Source organism: Corvus brachyrhynchos, unplaced genomic scaffold (assembly GCF_000691975.1).
Source record: "Corvus brachyrhynchos isolate BGI_N302 unplaced genomic scaffold, ASM69197v1 scaffold12, whole genome shotgun sequence".
Classification (NCBI taxonomy): Eukaryota; Metazoa; Chordata; class Aves; order Passeriformes; family Corvidae; genus Corvus; species Corvus brachyrhynchos.
Genome location: NW_008237885.1, coordinates 1,362,177 through 1,377,709, shown reverse-complemented (window position 1 = coordinate 1,377,709; position 15,533 = coordinate 1,362,177). Strand labels below are relative to the sequence as shown.

General features: G+C 39.9%; 1 protein-coding gene across 3 annotated transcripts in view; it reads left to right on the top strand.

The window, feature by feature from the left end:
* HS6ST3 (heparan sulfate 6-O-sulfotransferase 3) overlaps positions 1-15,533 on the top strand; it is a 291,644-nt gene that overhangs the window by 245,329 nt on the left and 30,782 nt on the right. For 2 of the 3 annotated variants that reach the window (XR_001861456.1, XM_017732629.1), the window contains exon 2: positions 11,174-11,255. The exons of the other annotated variant lie outside the window; for it this stretch is intronic. Coding sequence is in view for 1 of the 2 variants with exons in the window: in XM_017732629.1 (XP_017588118.1) it covers positions 11,209-11,255 (47 nt within the window). In the remaining variant the exon portion in view is untranslated. The remainder of the gene's footprint in view (positions 1-11,173; positions 11,256-15,533) is intronic. 3 annotated transcript variants of the gene reach the window in all.

Sequence of the window (15,533 nt, the reverse complement as noted above, 5' to 3'; positions counted from 1 at the left end):
AACATCCCTGAATATCAAATGTAACATGAAGCTCTGTGAGTGCGGTGGCTTGTTCCCAAGAAATGTCATCTCTTCTGCTATGCAGCACGTAGCAAAGACAGTATAGACAGCCATCTCCCAATATGTAACTCCTAGTCTGCAGCCTAAAAATAAGATGTAAATTTTTAGGTGACAAAATGCAATAATACTTGGTTGAGGTATTAATGGATGAAAATATCACCTCTGTGTACAAAAAGCCTGTGCTCTGCTGATATCAGCATTTTATAAGAGACAATACGCATGTTTCTCTTTGATGATTTTCTTCTCGTACGCAGCCTTAAGGGTGTCTACAGAGAAGATTAAGACAAAAGAGGTTTTTAGTGGCAAAGCAAAAGCACAATCTGCCCCAGCTTTATAGAATGTTTTACAGAGGAACATTTATACCCCAATGCCCATGTCCTAATAGTATACCTAAACGATGCAACTGAAAAGAGAATAATTTGGAATTTACAAAAATACAAGAGAAAGACAAAAATTGGCATTAACAAAATGCGAAAAGATTTTAGGCAGCAGGCTTGGCAGTATTTCATTACACTGAACTGATTTGCTGATTGTATTTTATTAGCTGAATCTTGTTTTCTTAGCATGAAAGATTAACAACAGCTCTTTTTTCCTTTCCCTGTTTGGAAGCAGAAGCTCTCCTAGGAGCCTCTCCAGACAAAGTCATATTAAATAACAGTTTATGAAAGTGGATTGGATAAAATTTGGAGATGATTGATGACAAGATTGCTACTGGTTGTCTATGGGATATTTCAAGCTTTCAACTGTTCTGTTGGGAGCATCATGCATAACACTCCTGCCACATAGATCTCAACAAGGCTGCTCTAGAGAGCCGCAATATTTAAATGTCCCTTTTAACAAGAATATTCATAGTGCACTGGAGATAGCTTTGCTAGAGCTGAGCCTTTATGGAAACATCTGTTAATCAAATTATAGTTTTGTTTTGTCTTACTTCATTTTTAAGTCAGAGTACACTTGTGTGTATGCTATGGCAAGAATCAAATCCTCTTGATTTTTGATACATCTGTCCCACAATATGATATTCCTATGTAAGCATCAACTCTGGGCATAGAGTAGGGAGGAAAATGCAATATTCAACAGAAGTGCTAAATTAAAAAAATCATAGAGGTTGTGCATACACCTGTCCTCAGACCACTCCATAACTTTTCTATTTAGGCTGTTAAGTATGTCTGTGGCTGACTTTGAAGCTTAGTGACTTTGTCCCAAGAAATAAAATAGCCTATCTGGATGTAGACTGGTGCCTATCTAGGTTTTACTGATCACATTATACTCTAATTCAGGGAAGAAATGTTTGTGGAGATTAGCTATGGCCTGCTGTAGTGCAGCAGAAGGGGGTAGACACAGAAACCCCAACATGGGTCAGACTCAAAACCAAACTCAAACTGAGTCAAACTCAAAAACAGCAATATAAGGATATTATAGGAATTGATGAGGGCTTCAAGCACTGGCTTCCTCCCTGGAAATACATTTTCAGGAAACAGTATAGTACTGCTCGTCCAGAATATAGATTCAAAAGAAAGTGTTCTCTGCTGTTTGATGTGGCTTATCTCTGAAAAATCAGAATACTTAATGCAGAACTGAAGGTATGAGAATCAGAAATTTTGTTAGCTTCCTGCTTTGTTGAATTTTTAACATTTAGGAAATCACACTTTCATTAAATAATTAGTTTTGCCAAGCATATTTTACAGTTCGAAATGTAAGGACTGTCCTCTTTGTATACTTTAATGCCTTTCAGGACAATTATAATTACTGTAGAAACCTCATTGTAGTGATTAGCTTTTTATCAATGGGTCTCAAAGCACTACCTAAAGGAGCTGAGAATTATTATCCCTGTTTCATGTGTGAGGAAAGAGTCAAAACATGATTAAAAGGCTGGCAAAGGACAACTGGAAGAGTATAACAATGGCCAAAATAGGAACAGAGATGAGGACAAGCCTCATGCATTATCCAGGAGGCTGTTCCTCCTCATTCCTTGCTTTCTAATGATGTTTTCTCTCAAAGATTAATATTCTGGTTATATAATTTAGTTCTCTGTTTTTCACTGACATAGAGAACTGCATAACATGGGGTTTGTATTTAATGCACCACTTATGCACGTTTTGAAACACTGAGCACCTGCCTCCCCTTGAAGGCCAGTGCTCCTTACCCAGAGGCTTATGTGCTGAATCAGACATTTGCTACATTATGCTCCCTAATGCAGAATGAAGTGATCTACTGGCTCCTTCCCTTTCCATGAACATGACTATGCCAAAACTAGTAGAATAGTTAGGTTATTTATAATAAAAATATTTACAGTCATTTATAATACAGGTTATTTACAATTACCGAGTCAGATTTTTTGACAAAAGGAATTTTCGTTTGCTATTCTGTGTCTCTTTCGTGTGCTATTCTGTTTAAAACATGGTAGATAATTTTAATCCAAATGCATCTCACCACCAGCTAGGTACGGACTAACCCACCTACTACCCCCAGAGGGTCACTGAGCAAATTAAATCTGAATTGCCTTTTAGAGATGTCTTTCCCTCTCTTGAATGCAGAGACAATTTGCGGTGACCAGTATCCAACCCTGAGTGTCTCAGGAACCCCAGACTAGGCAGGAAAGGCCTCTTGGTCTGTTTAGGGAGGGAGAACATCCCTCCTTTTTTTTGTATGCATAGTTAAACTTGTCAATGAAAGAGTATGTCCGCAAGTCTTCAGCAGGGGTTACTGTAGCAGGTAGCATTGCTGAAACCTGTGTTTCCACTGGAATGAATCATTCAAGACAGCACTGGTTTTATACAGTGCTCCATGGTGTATCCTCAGAATGGGGAGAGCTGACATGTTGTTTGAAAAGGTCACTTAAAACCTATAGGCAGTTGGCAATTATTAATATTCATGACTTGTCTAAGGAACTTTACGTGAAGATATTCCTTAAAGCTTGTGAGCTGACAGATAAAACTGATAAAGTTCCTGTTCTTATCTGTTAGAAACTTTTTTTTCCCTTTCTCTTCCTTCTTACAATTTATTCTGTGCATCATGTTTTGCTGAACAATTTGGAAGTGAGAGGAAATTATATTACTATTATTATTATTTGGTGCTATACAATTATACTATTAAGGTTAATGATGCTAGCAATTAAAAGGCATCTAGTTATTTGGAAACTGTCAGTTGGGACAAATTGTTCTTTAATGTCTCTACACATGGATTACTTTGATGGGATTGTAGGAAATCAGTAGGTCAGTGCAATATTTCTTGTTGCTTTTTGCTGTCAGGAGCCTTTCCCTGCTGTCCTTGGAAAGTATTGTAGGAAAGTATAAACCACATTATACCATCCCTTATCTTTCTTATGGGTATTAGTTACAAATATTCTCATTAACTCTTCATCGATGAATTATGGACCAGCTATTTATGGTACAGAATTATAAATTGTCTGGGAATGTTTGTGCTCATGGGTTTCTGGCTCTGAAATTACCTCTTTTTTTACAAAACTGTTAGTTGTAAAACATGTCTGGTTTTCTAGGAGATGAGTGGCTTTGTTGTGTAAGCCTCCCAATAAGATTTTCTCTTTCTGGAAGATATTGCAGTGCTTGAAATTTTCTTTTCCTCATGAAAAACAATTGCAAGTACCAGGAAAGTTGCTCAGTTCTGCTTTCATAGAGCCACAACTTCATATGCAGCCTAGAGAGAGGAACATGTATAAGCTCAAAATTTTGCAATCGCTAGTTTTGGTAAAGTCCACGGTGGGACGCCGGTGTTTTCTGGCATTCCATGCTCTGTTTTGACTCTTCATTAGACATCCCTCAGTGAGCATACGTAGTGATACCTGCAGTGGTTTTCCCTGGAATATTGTCAGGTTTATTTTGGGCAATTAGATGTGACAACATCAACATTTAGAGTATTGCTTGTATTCCCTGTACTCAGTAAAAGGAACAGCTGGTTAATACTGATAATACATTGAAATGAACACATGGATGCACAAATACATACAGTTATCTAGGGGATAGTTGGCACGATTTTATGAAGCTACTCTCATGCCAACGGTTAAAGGTTAAAAAAAAAAAGGTTTCGTTTGTTTCCAGTCTCAAAGTGATAAGCCACAATGAAAGATCAATGTCCTGATCTAGGAAACACTTGAGGTTAAAATGCTATTTGGATGCTTGAAGTTAAGAACAGCACAGGAAGAAGTACTTAGAACTGAACTGCAAAATGGAAGCCATAGCAGCAGTTGGGGGTAGATGCTCCCCTACCTTCTCTGTGCAACTTCCAGTAGAAAAAAAAAATCACAGCAAAACCCAAAGCATTTATTAAACTTTATTTTCAGTACAGGTGAAATACAGTGTTTAAAGGGGAATGCAGACAGTGGTCTTGGAATTAGAGCAGCACTAATGAATTGCTGGTGAGCTTAAGTGGGAGCCTATGCAAAGCACCTAATCACAAAGACCCATCTTAATTTACCTCCTTGTAGTAAATGGGGTACTTGCTAAAACTACTCAAATTCTGTGTTCCCTTAAAAGTGGAAATACCTTTTATTGATTCATCCTGCAAAGCAGAGAAGCTGGAATGGAATGGAACCAAATACAGAAAGATTTGGAGAAGTTAATTTTCTTCATTATGCTGTGTTTCAACTTCCCGACAAATTTCCTTTCCCTTTAAAGGAAAATAAAATCTTGCCAAGGAGTCTTATGCTCAAAAGCAGTTTGTTTTAAGCAGTGAATAAACATTCTTCAGTTTTCATGTTCACCTCAAATATGGATCCAGTTTGCAAGCATCTCTCTAAACTAGCTCTAGTCTGAGTTTTACAAGACAGGAAAAATCCTACCACTTTTAATAAGAAACTCCAAAGTGGTTCCTTTCCCAAAGGCTAGAAGTGCAAACTATTTATTCATTTTTTGTTTTCCTAAGTAATTGCATAATTTAACATAACTGTCCGATGAATATTGTTTATTTAGTCTTAATATTTAATTGCTCATGCGAAACAATTATCCAGGTTTTTGCAACAACTTTGAAATCTGTTTAGGAAAATAAATACTGTAATTAGAAATTAAAAGTCCTGTTGCTCAGTATAATAACTACATTCGTTTTAAGCAATAAAGTGGAGCTAAGCTTTGTTCCTTACTTTTTTTTTTTTTTTTTTTTTTTTTTCTTAATATGTATGTGCCCCATGCCTATTTCCTGCCTGGGGCATCACATTTGAAGAAGCTGGTCCTGAAACTGTCTCCAGCCAGTTTTGCATGTACACCATGGTGCATAGTTCATAAAGAACCAGGTGACTGATTACACTGCTAGAATGAAAGAGTAAATGAGAAAACATTCAACTAACCGCAGGAAACCTAATTATAATCAAAATCGAGTTATATTTTCTCCTAATTTCTGAAATATTTCTGGTGTGGGAATTATTTTTGCATCACTAGCTGTAATTGTTCCTTAAGTATATATAAACCTTTTCACAGTTGCAAGTTTCAGCATCAGATGGGAAAATCATCTCGGGCAAAGCCTCAGTTGCAATGCTACAGATGCTGGATGCTCTAGGGGTGTAGCCTCTCAGCTCAGTCCATACTAGTACTTTCCTGAAGTGCAATTCTGAATTCAAATATATGCATGTGTTTTGGATTTCCCAGCACAGTGGGTTCAAATCTGAACTTTATAGCTGGGCAGAACTATATTTTAGGTCCAGGAAAAACAGTCATATAGTGTCATGACTGTGACCTCTACCAAATGAATATCTGTCAAGAACCTAATGAAATCTCATTCATATAGCTACAGTGATGTTTTTAATGAGGCAGAACTTAACTCCAGCTAGGTGGTAAAGCAAGGGACTTCCTATGCATGCTCCACAAGGAGCTGAAGAGCACTAAATCAGATGTGGTGAACTTAGGGACAAGTGTGTGTCATAGGTGCAGGAAGTTTCTCAGAGTTACTGCTGGACATTGACTGTGGAGGCCTTTCCTAAGTGGCTTCGGAGGTACCACCCTCAAGATTGTGAAGGTAAACCCTGCTCAACCACACTGACCAAGCTCATTATAAGGCAGATGAGCAATGTCACTCTGACATTAATGCTCAAGATACCTCAACTTAGTATCTATTTCTCTAGGATGTGTTAACTCATGTGTTAGCCACTTTGCCCCTGGCAACAGCAGCATCTGTTTTCTCTCAGCCAAAGCAAAACCGTAGTATTTGTTTTTTCGGGGAGTGAATACTGAATTGCCTAGAAAGACCATTTCCTGATGGGAGGGTTGAGGACCCACAGGCATCCTCTGATTCAGTGATGCCTCTATGTGGAAAAGGAAACTGCCTACCTATTTTTCCAAAAAGCGAGGAAAGTACTGCCCTTCTCTGTGCTCCCCTGACCACAGAGAGACCTGTCCTGTTGTGGTCCAGGAGGTTGTAGGGTGCTCACTAGGAGGTACCCTGAGGGCAGCTGAACTGCAAGGACACAGGCCACGAGCAGTTCCCATTTGTGCAGGAGTTAGGACACTAGCCACCCTGATCAAGAAACTTACAGGACTCTGGCACCCTCCAGATGCTGCTTCAGTACATCTTCACATCAAGGGCTGACCCTTGGTTTTCCATGCAGATGATAAAGCCCATCCAAGGAGGGCAAGAATTCCTGTTGATGGAGAGAACAAAATTCACATAATGCTTTGCCTGCGCATAAAGATAAATTATGCTTTGCATTTTTAGTAAGCTGTGTCTTTCTTTTTAATTGCTTTTTATTTCAGATCTGAGATGCTTTGCATTAATTCTGAATCCCCTTGGCAATAGCTTGCTAAAATCTATGAAGGGTGTGTAAGAGTAGACTTTTTGATCTGATAAAAGACCCAAAAAAATTGCTTGCCACATGCACCATTTGTATCAGAGGCTATGGAAGAGACTGAATGCATTTCAGTATCTTCATTGAACTTGATGTCACTTTTATATTTCCTCATTCTGTCTGTAAAGTTTCAGGGGAAGCCAAATTCCTCCACTAAGGGGAGCGTATGGAGTAGTTGGCAGTAATAAGACTTGAGCCAGAGGATGACAAGTGAGCTGAAGAAGCCCAGCAGCAATGCTTGTAAGAATAGTGTGTCACGGAGATCATTTTAAGGCTGTTATTGATTAGGGGAAGATGAATGTGTCTTTTAATGGTATTCTTTGGTGTATCATTGATCTTCATAGAGCCCTACCAAGCTGCCTTCGGGTGCTTCACTGAGAGCACCATATGTTGTAGCCTGTGGCTGTGCGGTGATAAATTACACAGCACCAAGCTGCTACTGAGTGCTTCCCTCTCCCTTCAGGCTTTTCCCCAAAAACCTGCTTGCTGCACTGGCCCAGGAGCCAGTGCTGAACTTGTACACAGCTTCTCTTTGTTTTCTTTCTGGTAGGGCTCATGAATGTGCTGTTGTGACAGAGTAAAGCTTCTGAAATTTAGTTAGAGAGTAGTAAGAGAGTGGCTTGCCCTTTCTATACAATGAATTGCTTGGAAGTTATGTTTTCTGTTTGTACTTGTTCTCAAATAGCAGGGCGTGCTTCAAAACAAACATTAGGATTACAGCTGTATCGATCTCCTGGACTGATCGGGCTGACCTCTCTATCACAGTAAGAAGGTAGCAGGTGTGTTCCTGAAGGCAATCCCTAGCAGGCACAGCATTCAGTCCCAGGCACAAAATTTTTCAAACAGATTATAAGCCTCTATTCTAAATGTTAGTATGTTTATATAAAATCTGATTAAAGAACATTTTAAACTTTGTGAGCCATAATGATTTCTGAACAGTGCCTTCCTTCTGTTTGGGAAGTTCTGTGTTTCATATGGCATGAATAAATAAACATTGTGCAGAACGGCTTCATGAGGAATCCATACTGCAGAATTAAAAAATGTGATCATTTGCACTTTTTCTTGTTAAGGCAGCTGGGTAATTCACATGATGAAATTTAATGCTTTTTTATATGCAGTAAAAATTCATGCCAGCCGTTCGATAACCGATATGTTTTGTATTGGTTCTTGCCATGACATAGAATGAGGCTGTTTCTGAAAATCTTTTAGTTGAGTGCTATGCATATGGAGAATACTAAATATGCATGTATTCTGGAAGCACCTCTTCTTAAGAAAAATGTCAGATTTTTTTCATAGTTTTTGTTGTCTTCATTCTAATGCATCAAAAAGCTGCCACAAATCACACAGATGAATTTATTTGTGCGTATTTTACATTAATGTAGCTTTGAGACATACTCTTTCACCAGGGAATGCATTTAGTATGAATGCTTAAATAAAACTTTTCTTACTCATGAAAGGTAATTAGGTGTGGAGCTCCCAGAAGCATACCGTTGTGTTATAGCTAATGACTATGAAAATATCAGGAAGGTTTTAAAAAGGTTAAACTGGTTTTGACAGTCTATATTGATACTCCCAAGTAACTTACTGCGTTGACATTAATTATCTTGGGGTCTAAGTGAAATTATGGATGCTCTCAAAACATTGTACTCCGTTCCGTTTTTTAATTTAAAAATGTAATCATAGACCTTAAAAAAAAAATCTTTAAAATTTTTTTTTAAGTGATTAATTAAACATTTTTCTCATTATTGAGAAAAGCCACAATTATGCCATAGTTCAGGTGTGATTTAAGTTCTTTGTCTCATCTTCAGGCGAGGTGTAATCTCCACAATGACTTTTGGTGGCTCATGGCAAACCATGCCTTCTGTGCAATAAGGAGTAATAAGTCTTCATGGGATCAAAGACAGTCCAATTATGCTTAATATATATTAACAAAGTGTAACAGGATGTCCCCACAGTCTGTGCCAGTGTGGCTCAGGCTGGAGTGGCACCTCCTCACTGCTGGTTCCTCACTGGTTGCAGTTACCCTGCAGGATTACCCTAATGGTGAGTGAGTGGGGCTCAGATTTGGTTCTGCCATCTTGCTGTGCAGCTTTTTCAGAGGGAAGTAGTTTGCTGCTGCCTGAGGGCTTTCTCTAGTCACCATTTCAGCCAAAACGCATGCAAAACCATAGATATTTTAGATCTTCCTTCAGAGTTCTGCATTCCAGGGGACAGAGGTCATTGGTGAAGGTAAGCTCAGTTGTCTGGAAACAACCCAGAGATCTATGTGGTATCTCCAGATTTAAAACAATGCTGGGAAGCAGAGAGTGTTGCCCCCCAAATACTTCCTGGGTTGAAATAAGGACTGCTGCAATCAGGACTCTCTCTTCTGAGCTTATCTCACTTTTTTCTTCCATAAGGCCTTTTTTCCCAAGAATTCATTGGCAATTTAAGTTGCAAATCTGCAGACTCTGGTACATAAGCTTTTCTTGGTGACATGTTTATTAATCTTAGTTGTACTGCATCTCTAAAGGTGGGCAAGTTTTGCATATTTGCACTATCAGTCTAATCTAAAGCCTTCTAACATAATCAGAGTGAGTGTCTCCCAGGTATTCAAAAGAAGAAATATTCCATTTCTTGTAATTCTGTAGATGTGATGAGTTCTAATTATGACTTTTTTCTGTGCTTCTATCTGTAAATGACATGTTGAGGGAAGGCTGTGCTAAATTTTTGCAGTTTGGCACATGTTTCATGACTATTCTTATCTCTTTTAAAATAACTAAAAAGATAAATAAATTGCTCAATAGTCCAGGCTTGGCTCCTACATCAGGTTTGTCCCCTGCGCTCATGATCTTCCCCCTGTTAAGTGACAATTTAATTATCCTCATGGGTAGTGGTAAATAGATAGTGCAAGGTGACTTGTCAGGTAATCCCCTGTGTATTAGAGGGAAATGCAAATATTAAATGTCTGTTCAGAAAGCTGAATGATGCTACACACCCAGTGAGTTGCCAGGACAGGCTAAATGCCTAAGTGGTTGGTTCCATCATATCCTTGAGTTTTTTCATCTTATGTCTTCTCCAGGTTTCACATGAGGGAAAGGCAGAGCTCCTTCACCAGAGGCCCTAGAGGCAGCACACACAGGGAGCACCGAGATGCTGGGTGGGCAGTAGAGAGTTGTCTGTCATTCTCCAGTGATACTCAGTGCCCTTGGCTTCTGCAGATCTTGAGTGTTCTAGGATCTGCCAGTAAACCTACTGAATTAAGAGATGGTGCCCCACATGCAGCTTCCAAATTCCACAAGAATTTTGAATTCTTGAAAGCACTGCCTATTTTCTTTCAGCTCATACCTGAATCTTACTTGAATTTGACTTTTGCTGGCTGTTCTTCATGCAGCACCAATGGAACTCTGGATGATGGAAGAACCTGGTCTTTTGGGGTCTAGCAGGATGTTTTTTCTTTTGCTGTGGAAAGGAGATCTTTCATCTCAGTGAAAGTATTCAAACCAAGATCTTACAAAGGATAATCCGTAGTCCCAGCAGGACTCCCTGTGCCTACTTTCTGAACAATCCAGCTCAGAAACAAACAGAAGGCACAGGTTCTATGTTCAGCAGTGCTTTGTGAATTTTATAGAAACGTGGTAGTTTCTGAAATTATAATAATACTGTAAAGTGGTTTTGAGCAGAAAGTAGATGTTGGTTGTTCACAGAGGCTGTCAGGACTAGTATCAATGACATCTTTTTGGTTGAGCAGCAAGACAATGGGGAACCAGAGAAATTCTGTCCTCAACTTCTAAATATTGCAGTACTCCAATCAGGACTTAAGACATCATCTCACAGCTCTGCAGAGCTGTCAGAGTTCTTTCTCAGTCTCCATCATACTGTTTCTTTCAGTCACTGAACTACAAAGTGAATGTTTTCCCAATTCTCCTCCTGAAAGTCTGCTTGGCTGGTCTGGACATGGGTGAACCCTGCGCCTGGGAGAATAATTCTGTGCAGTGAGAGGTGGTGTTTTCTGGTGACAATTGAATCTGCATATCTGTCTATTTGTGCTCACTTTCAATCCATAAAACATCAGGTAAAAAAGTCTGTATTGCTAGGCTACAAAACTAGTAACTGCAGATTTATATAAGGGAAAATTATTGCCTGACAATGCATTTGTGATCTGAAGGGCTGCTGTGCTCAGTTCCTGAAGCGGTGGGAGATGGGATCACATTGCTTTGCTTTGCAATGGCTCAGTTGCATAAAAACCTTTCCCATTCAAGTACTTCTGAATCAGCCTGTACCTCTTTCACCAGCAAGAGTCATATTTTCTTCCTTCTTTTTATTTTTATTTTTCTTCGTCAGCATCTGCCCAAGACTGAGTTTCACCTCTGGGACAGATGGAGTGGTGGTGGAAGCGTCATCCATTTCAGCATGCCCACAGCAGGTAATAGGGCAAGAAGACTCTGCCTCACTTATTTATGGGTATCTTTTTAGATACATTTGCTCTGATATGTGGGACAAGATTTTCCACAGGGTGCTGCATCCTTCTGGAAAAGAACTGGGTGCCTGCTCTCAGCCTGGCAATGCCCCCTCCACATGCTGAGCCTGGACCTCTGCAGCACCCTGCAGTGCCCAGGAGTGTGTCTGGGAAAGGCAAAGGGTTTATCTCCACCTAGAAGGGGAGTTGATGGGACCACACCAGAGTGCTGTTAGATTTTACAGGCAGCGGTGTCATCTGCCCTTGTCTGTGTGACTGCGCAGCCTCTGAGCTTGTGTGAGTGACAGCAAAAGATAAAGACTGAGGGTAGCCACCAACATCCTTCCTGGTCAGAAGCATTATCCACAAGGAGACCAAAATCTATTGAGGAGGCCACCCTGCATATTATTTCTCTACATTGTCAGGCAGTAATTTTCTCTCTTACAAGTCTGTGGTTATTGGAATTTGTAGCTTAGCAATACAGCCAGGTTTTACCTGTTAACAGATTGAATGTGCACACAAAGTGGGCTTGAACTGGAAGAAAGTTTTCAGTGTTAGAAGCGTGGAGGGAACAAGATGACTGGTCTGTTCTCCTGCAGTCTGCAGTGAACAAAAAGCTGGGGGCAAGGAGAAGAAATAGCTAATGCCAGCTCTGCTGTCTCAGCCAGCAAGGCAGCCTGTTAGCTAAGCTCCTAAGCTTTTCTTCTGGCATTATATAAAAACATACTGCTGTGGCTGAGAATTATTAACATCCAGTTGTGTGGCCTCTGCATACCTGCGATGAAAGGGAATGAAATAGAAGTAGATAAATCACTTGTCTTTGTGATTTTTTCTTTAAAACGTGCGAGCAGGTGTTCATGCCAACATATTCTAGTCTATGACCTTTAGTTTAAAGGATTTATTTTGGATTATTCCTTGCTTTACCGCTTTAAAGACATAGTAATGAGGTACTCTCTGTGCATCCTCCTACTCAGAGAAGCTATATTGAGAAGTACAGCTGCAGCCAGCGGGGTGTTAATCACCACTTACCGACAGGCAGGACTAACACAGGCAATTGGAGAGTGTGCTAATTTTCAATAGGACATCTACTCTTGCCATCCTGTCTCCCATTAATAGGGTAACGTTTGAAACACTCAAGCGTGAGTAATTTTACTATGGAGAATAGATTTATGTAAACAAACATTATTTTCGGGTGAAATTAGCCAGGGCATTAAATTATAAATAAACGCAATGGCAAACAGTTCCGATGACAAGAATGCGAGAGGAATATGCCAGTTTTCTGTGAGACACAGAGTGCCACCCTCAGCCTGGGATGGTGGGCTTGGTGAGCTGTGGGCTGGCTAACAGTAATGTGAGTCTTCCCTGCACTTGGTCAAGCTGAGGGATTTACTGTCTTCCTGCCTCTTGCTGCTGGCCTTGACAGTAGGGAGTTTCAGTGTCTAGTGTGGTTCAGACAACTGTCACAAGGACAGAGGTTATCCAAGATAATAATTAAATCCTTGTACCAGAGTCTCATCACAGTGTTATCTCCCACAAATTATGTTGTCTTCTGGATCTTCACAATTTGCTCCTTGATAAATGTTAATTTTTAAAAAAAACCTGCTTCCATTAGGGATAACATTACAAGCACAAAGGAATGTATTAATTTTGGATCTCTATTACCTTCTCCAGTATTACTCAAAATTTAGATTGTCTTGAGTACCAGGGGACCAGTATGATGGATCCCAGTGACTAATCGCAGTAGGATAAGAGGTTATTACATCCCAAAGAATTATGAGTCTCATAAAATATTATTAAAAGTTAATGTGTTTGATTTTTCTCTTAAAATTATTCAAACAATTTTACAATCACTGGGTAGCTGACAATTTGCAAGAGGGTAATCAGAAAATATTCCAAGGAAAATGTGAATGCATAGCCTTTAGATTGTTTCATTATGTGTTATTTTACATTTGTTATGACTTTTAAACTTAATTATCTCAGAGGGTAGATAGTGATGCACTCAGTGATTTGCCAGATGCCAAAATATTAAAATATAATGACTCATGGTGGAATATATATCCAGATATTTTCAGTGTTATTGCTTGCCTTTTTAAATATTTAGATCCGGAGCATGAGTTGACGCTAGCTCTCTCTTTGTTTTAATAGCTCTTTAAATAGGAAGAAAAACCCCCATTTTAAAGAGAAACAGGAAAATGGCTAAAGAGCTTTGAACCTCTCATGATGGTGCTTTAGCTTCTCTTGGCTTGCCTTCATCTTCAGCAACTAGATGATTACATATATCAAACCACTTCCCAGATCCAATTCAATGAAATTTTTTTTCTCAAAAAACCACCCAGAAGTCTGAGGGAAATTTGACGAGTGATTTTCCTTTTCTGATGTTTTTATTATTTGCATGTGTGCTGGGTGTTCTGTGTTTCAGAGACTGCTCCTAATCTTTTTGTGATGAAGTCTTTTGATTTGCAAGTGAGAAGAGGAAGAAAAATAACCCTTCAACATGAAGCATTTAGCAAGCTTCTTTTCTACAGTTTTGTCTTTAAAAGGCAGGGAGAAATAGGTTAGGCAAGTTACATTATCTCCTGTGTTTCAAATTTAATTTATAAATGTATTGGATGTGATAAGCAGAGAGGCTGGGTGGTGCTGGCCTTTTTGACTTCATGACAGACCATGAACGGTGCAAGGAAAATACATTGGGTGTGAATATCCAGTATTCGCTCATCTGCCATCTCTTCTTTAATCAGAATACTGTGAAGTAAAAACGGCTTTTTTGTCTGTAAGTAGTTGATGATTTTGGAAAGACCTGTTGATGGATCAGGAGTGGCCAGAGACATAGGGAAGCTGGATGCAGTTTTTCTCGCTCCCACAGGCTCCTTGCGTGATTCTGAGATTATCTGATCTCTTTCTAAAACCTAGAATGATAATGTATTCCTACTTGGGTGGCATGACATGTCCGTTCTTTGGACTTAAACACTGAGATGGCTGGATGCATACAAGTGTCTGGATAGCTCATAGCATGGGCATCGGTTTTAGCAGCATACAGTGCACCAGCAGAAGTTGCTATTGAATCTGGAGGTGTTGCATCCTCCCATGGAAAATTTCGTCCATTTGCTCCTGCTTTAATCCTTTCCCCTTTCTACAGAGCTAGTATACATGCTGTGATTGAAGAAATTAATGTCAATCATTCAGTGGACACAGAGGATGGCATGCACAGGAAGACCTAAGGGGAATTAGAGTTGCACAGACCTTCAGCAGCAACAGATTTCTCTTTGCTGGCTGAATGTTAGTACTTGGGAATAGGCAGGTAAAAATAGATCCAGAGGACAGATAAAAGACTACGTTTACAGCAGCTGAAGGATATGACAGTTTAAAGCAGTAGGTTTTTGCTTTGTGTAACAGCCCTGCCATATTTTGAGATGCTTATGGAGAAGGTATTGCTTTGGCTTGCCTCTCAGCCTGCAGGTTCTTGGCTCCCTTATACTTACAGTTTATAGTTTGATGTGGAACTGAAACTGAAAAAGAAAAAAAAAGAGGTGTTTTAGAGAGCGGGAAGGATACAGTGAGTGAAGGTGGGATTTCCTCTGACACAGTAGTATCTGAACCAGAAGAAAGCTGGCTCACCTTCTCTAACTAAACCCCGATGTACAGATTTGTCTGGGGCCCATTCCTGATGCAGCAGGCTCATTCTCATGGTGGCCAGCGTAAGTGTTGCATTGGCCTTGTGAGGAGGAGATGCTGCTCCAGATTGTGTTGGGTGTTTGCAGCACTTAAAGGCTGTGTGATCACTCCGGAATCAGCTTCACTGTGCTTCAAAACTTGCTTTGTACCAAGCCCGGTACTGTTGGCTATGGGTCAGCCTCACTGTTAGCAAGAGGATTCATAACTTGTGGTAGCACGGCAGCTTATCACAGGGGAGGGCTGTGCTCTGCTGAGATAAATTACAGTGCCAGCAGGCAGGAACTGATGCCAGTGATTAAACCCATCGCCTGCTCTCACCACTATTCAGAAAAGGAGAAACGATTTTTGCATGTGGAAACTTGACAAGGAATTATAGAGGGAAATAAATAAAAAAGACACTTTTTTTCCCTTCGTTTTGGTTTCGTTAAATTCCATATCCTCCTTTGAGGTATTTCTGAGGTGCTGTATGCTCCGCTGAGCAGCAGAGTGTTGTTTGGCAGGTGTCACCAGGTGGCACTGCTTTCAAAATGTCATTGTGCGCTAGGAAAGGCAGAGATTGGCATCTCTTTCCTC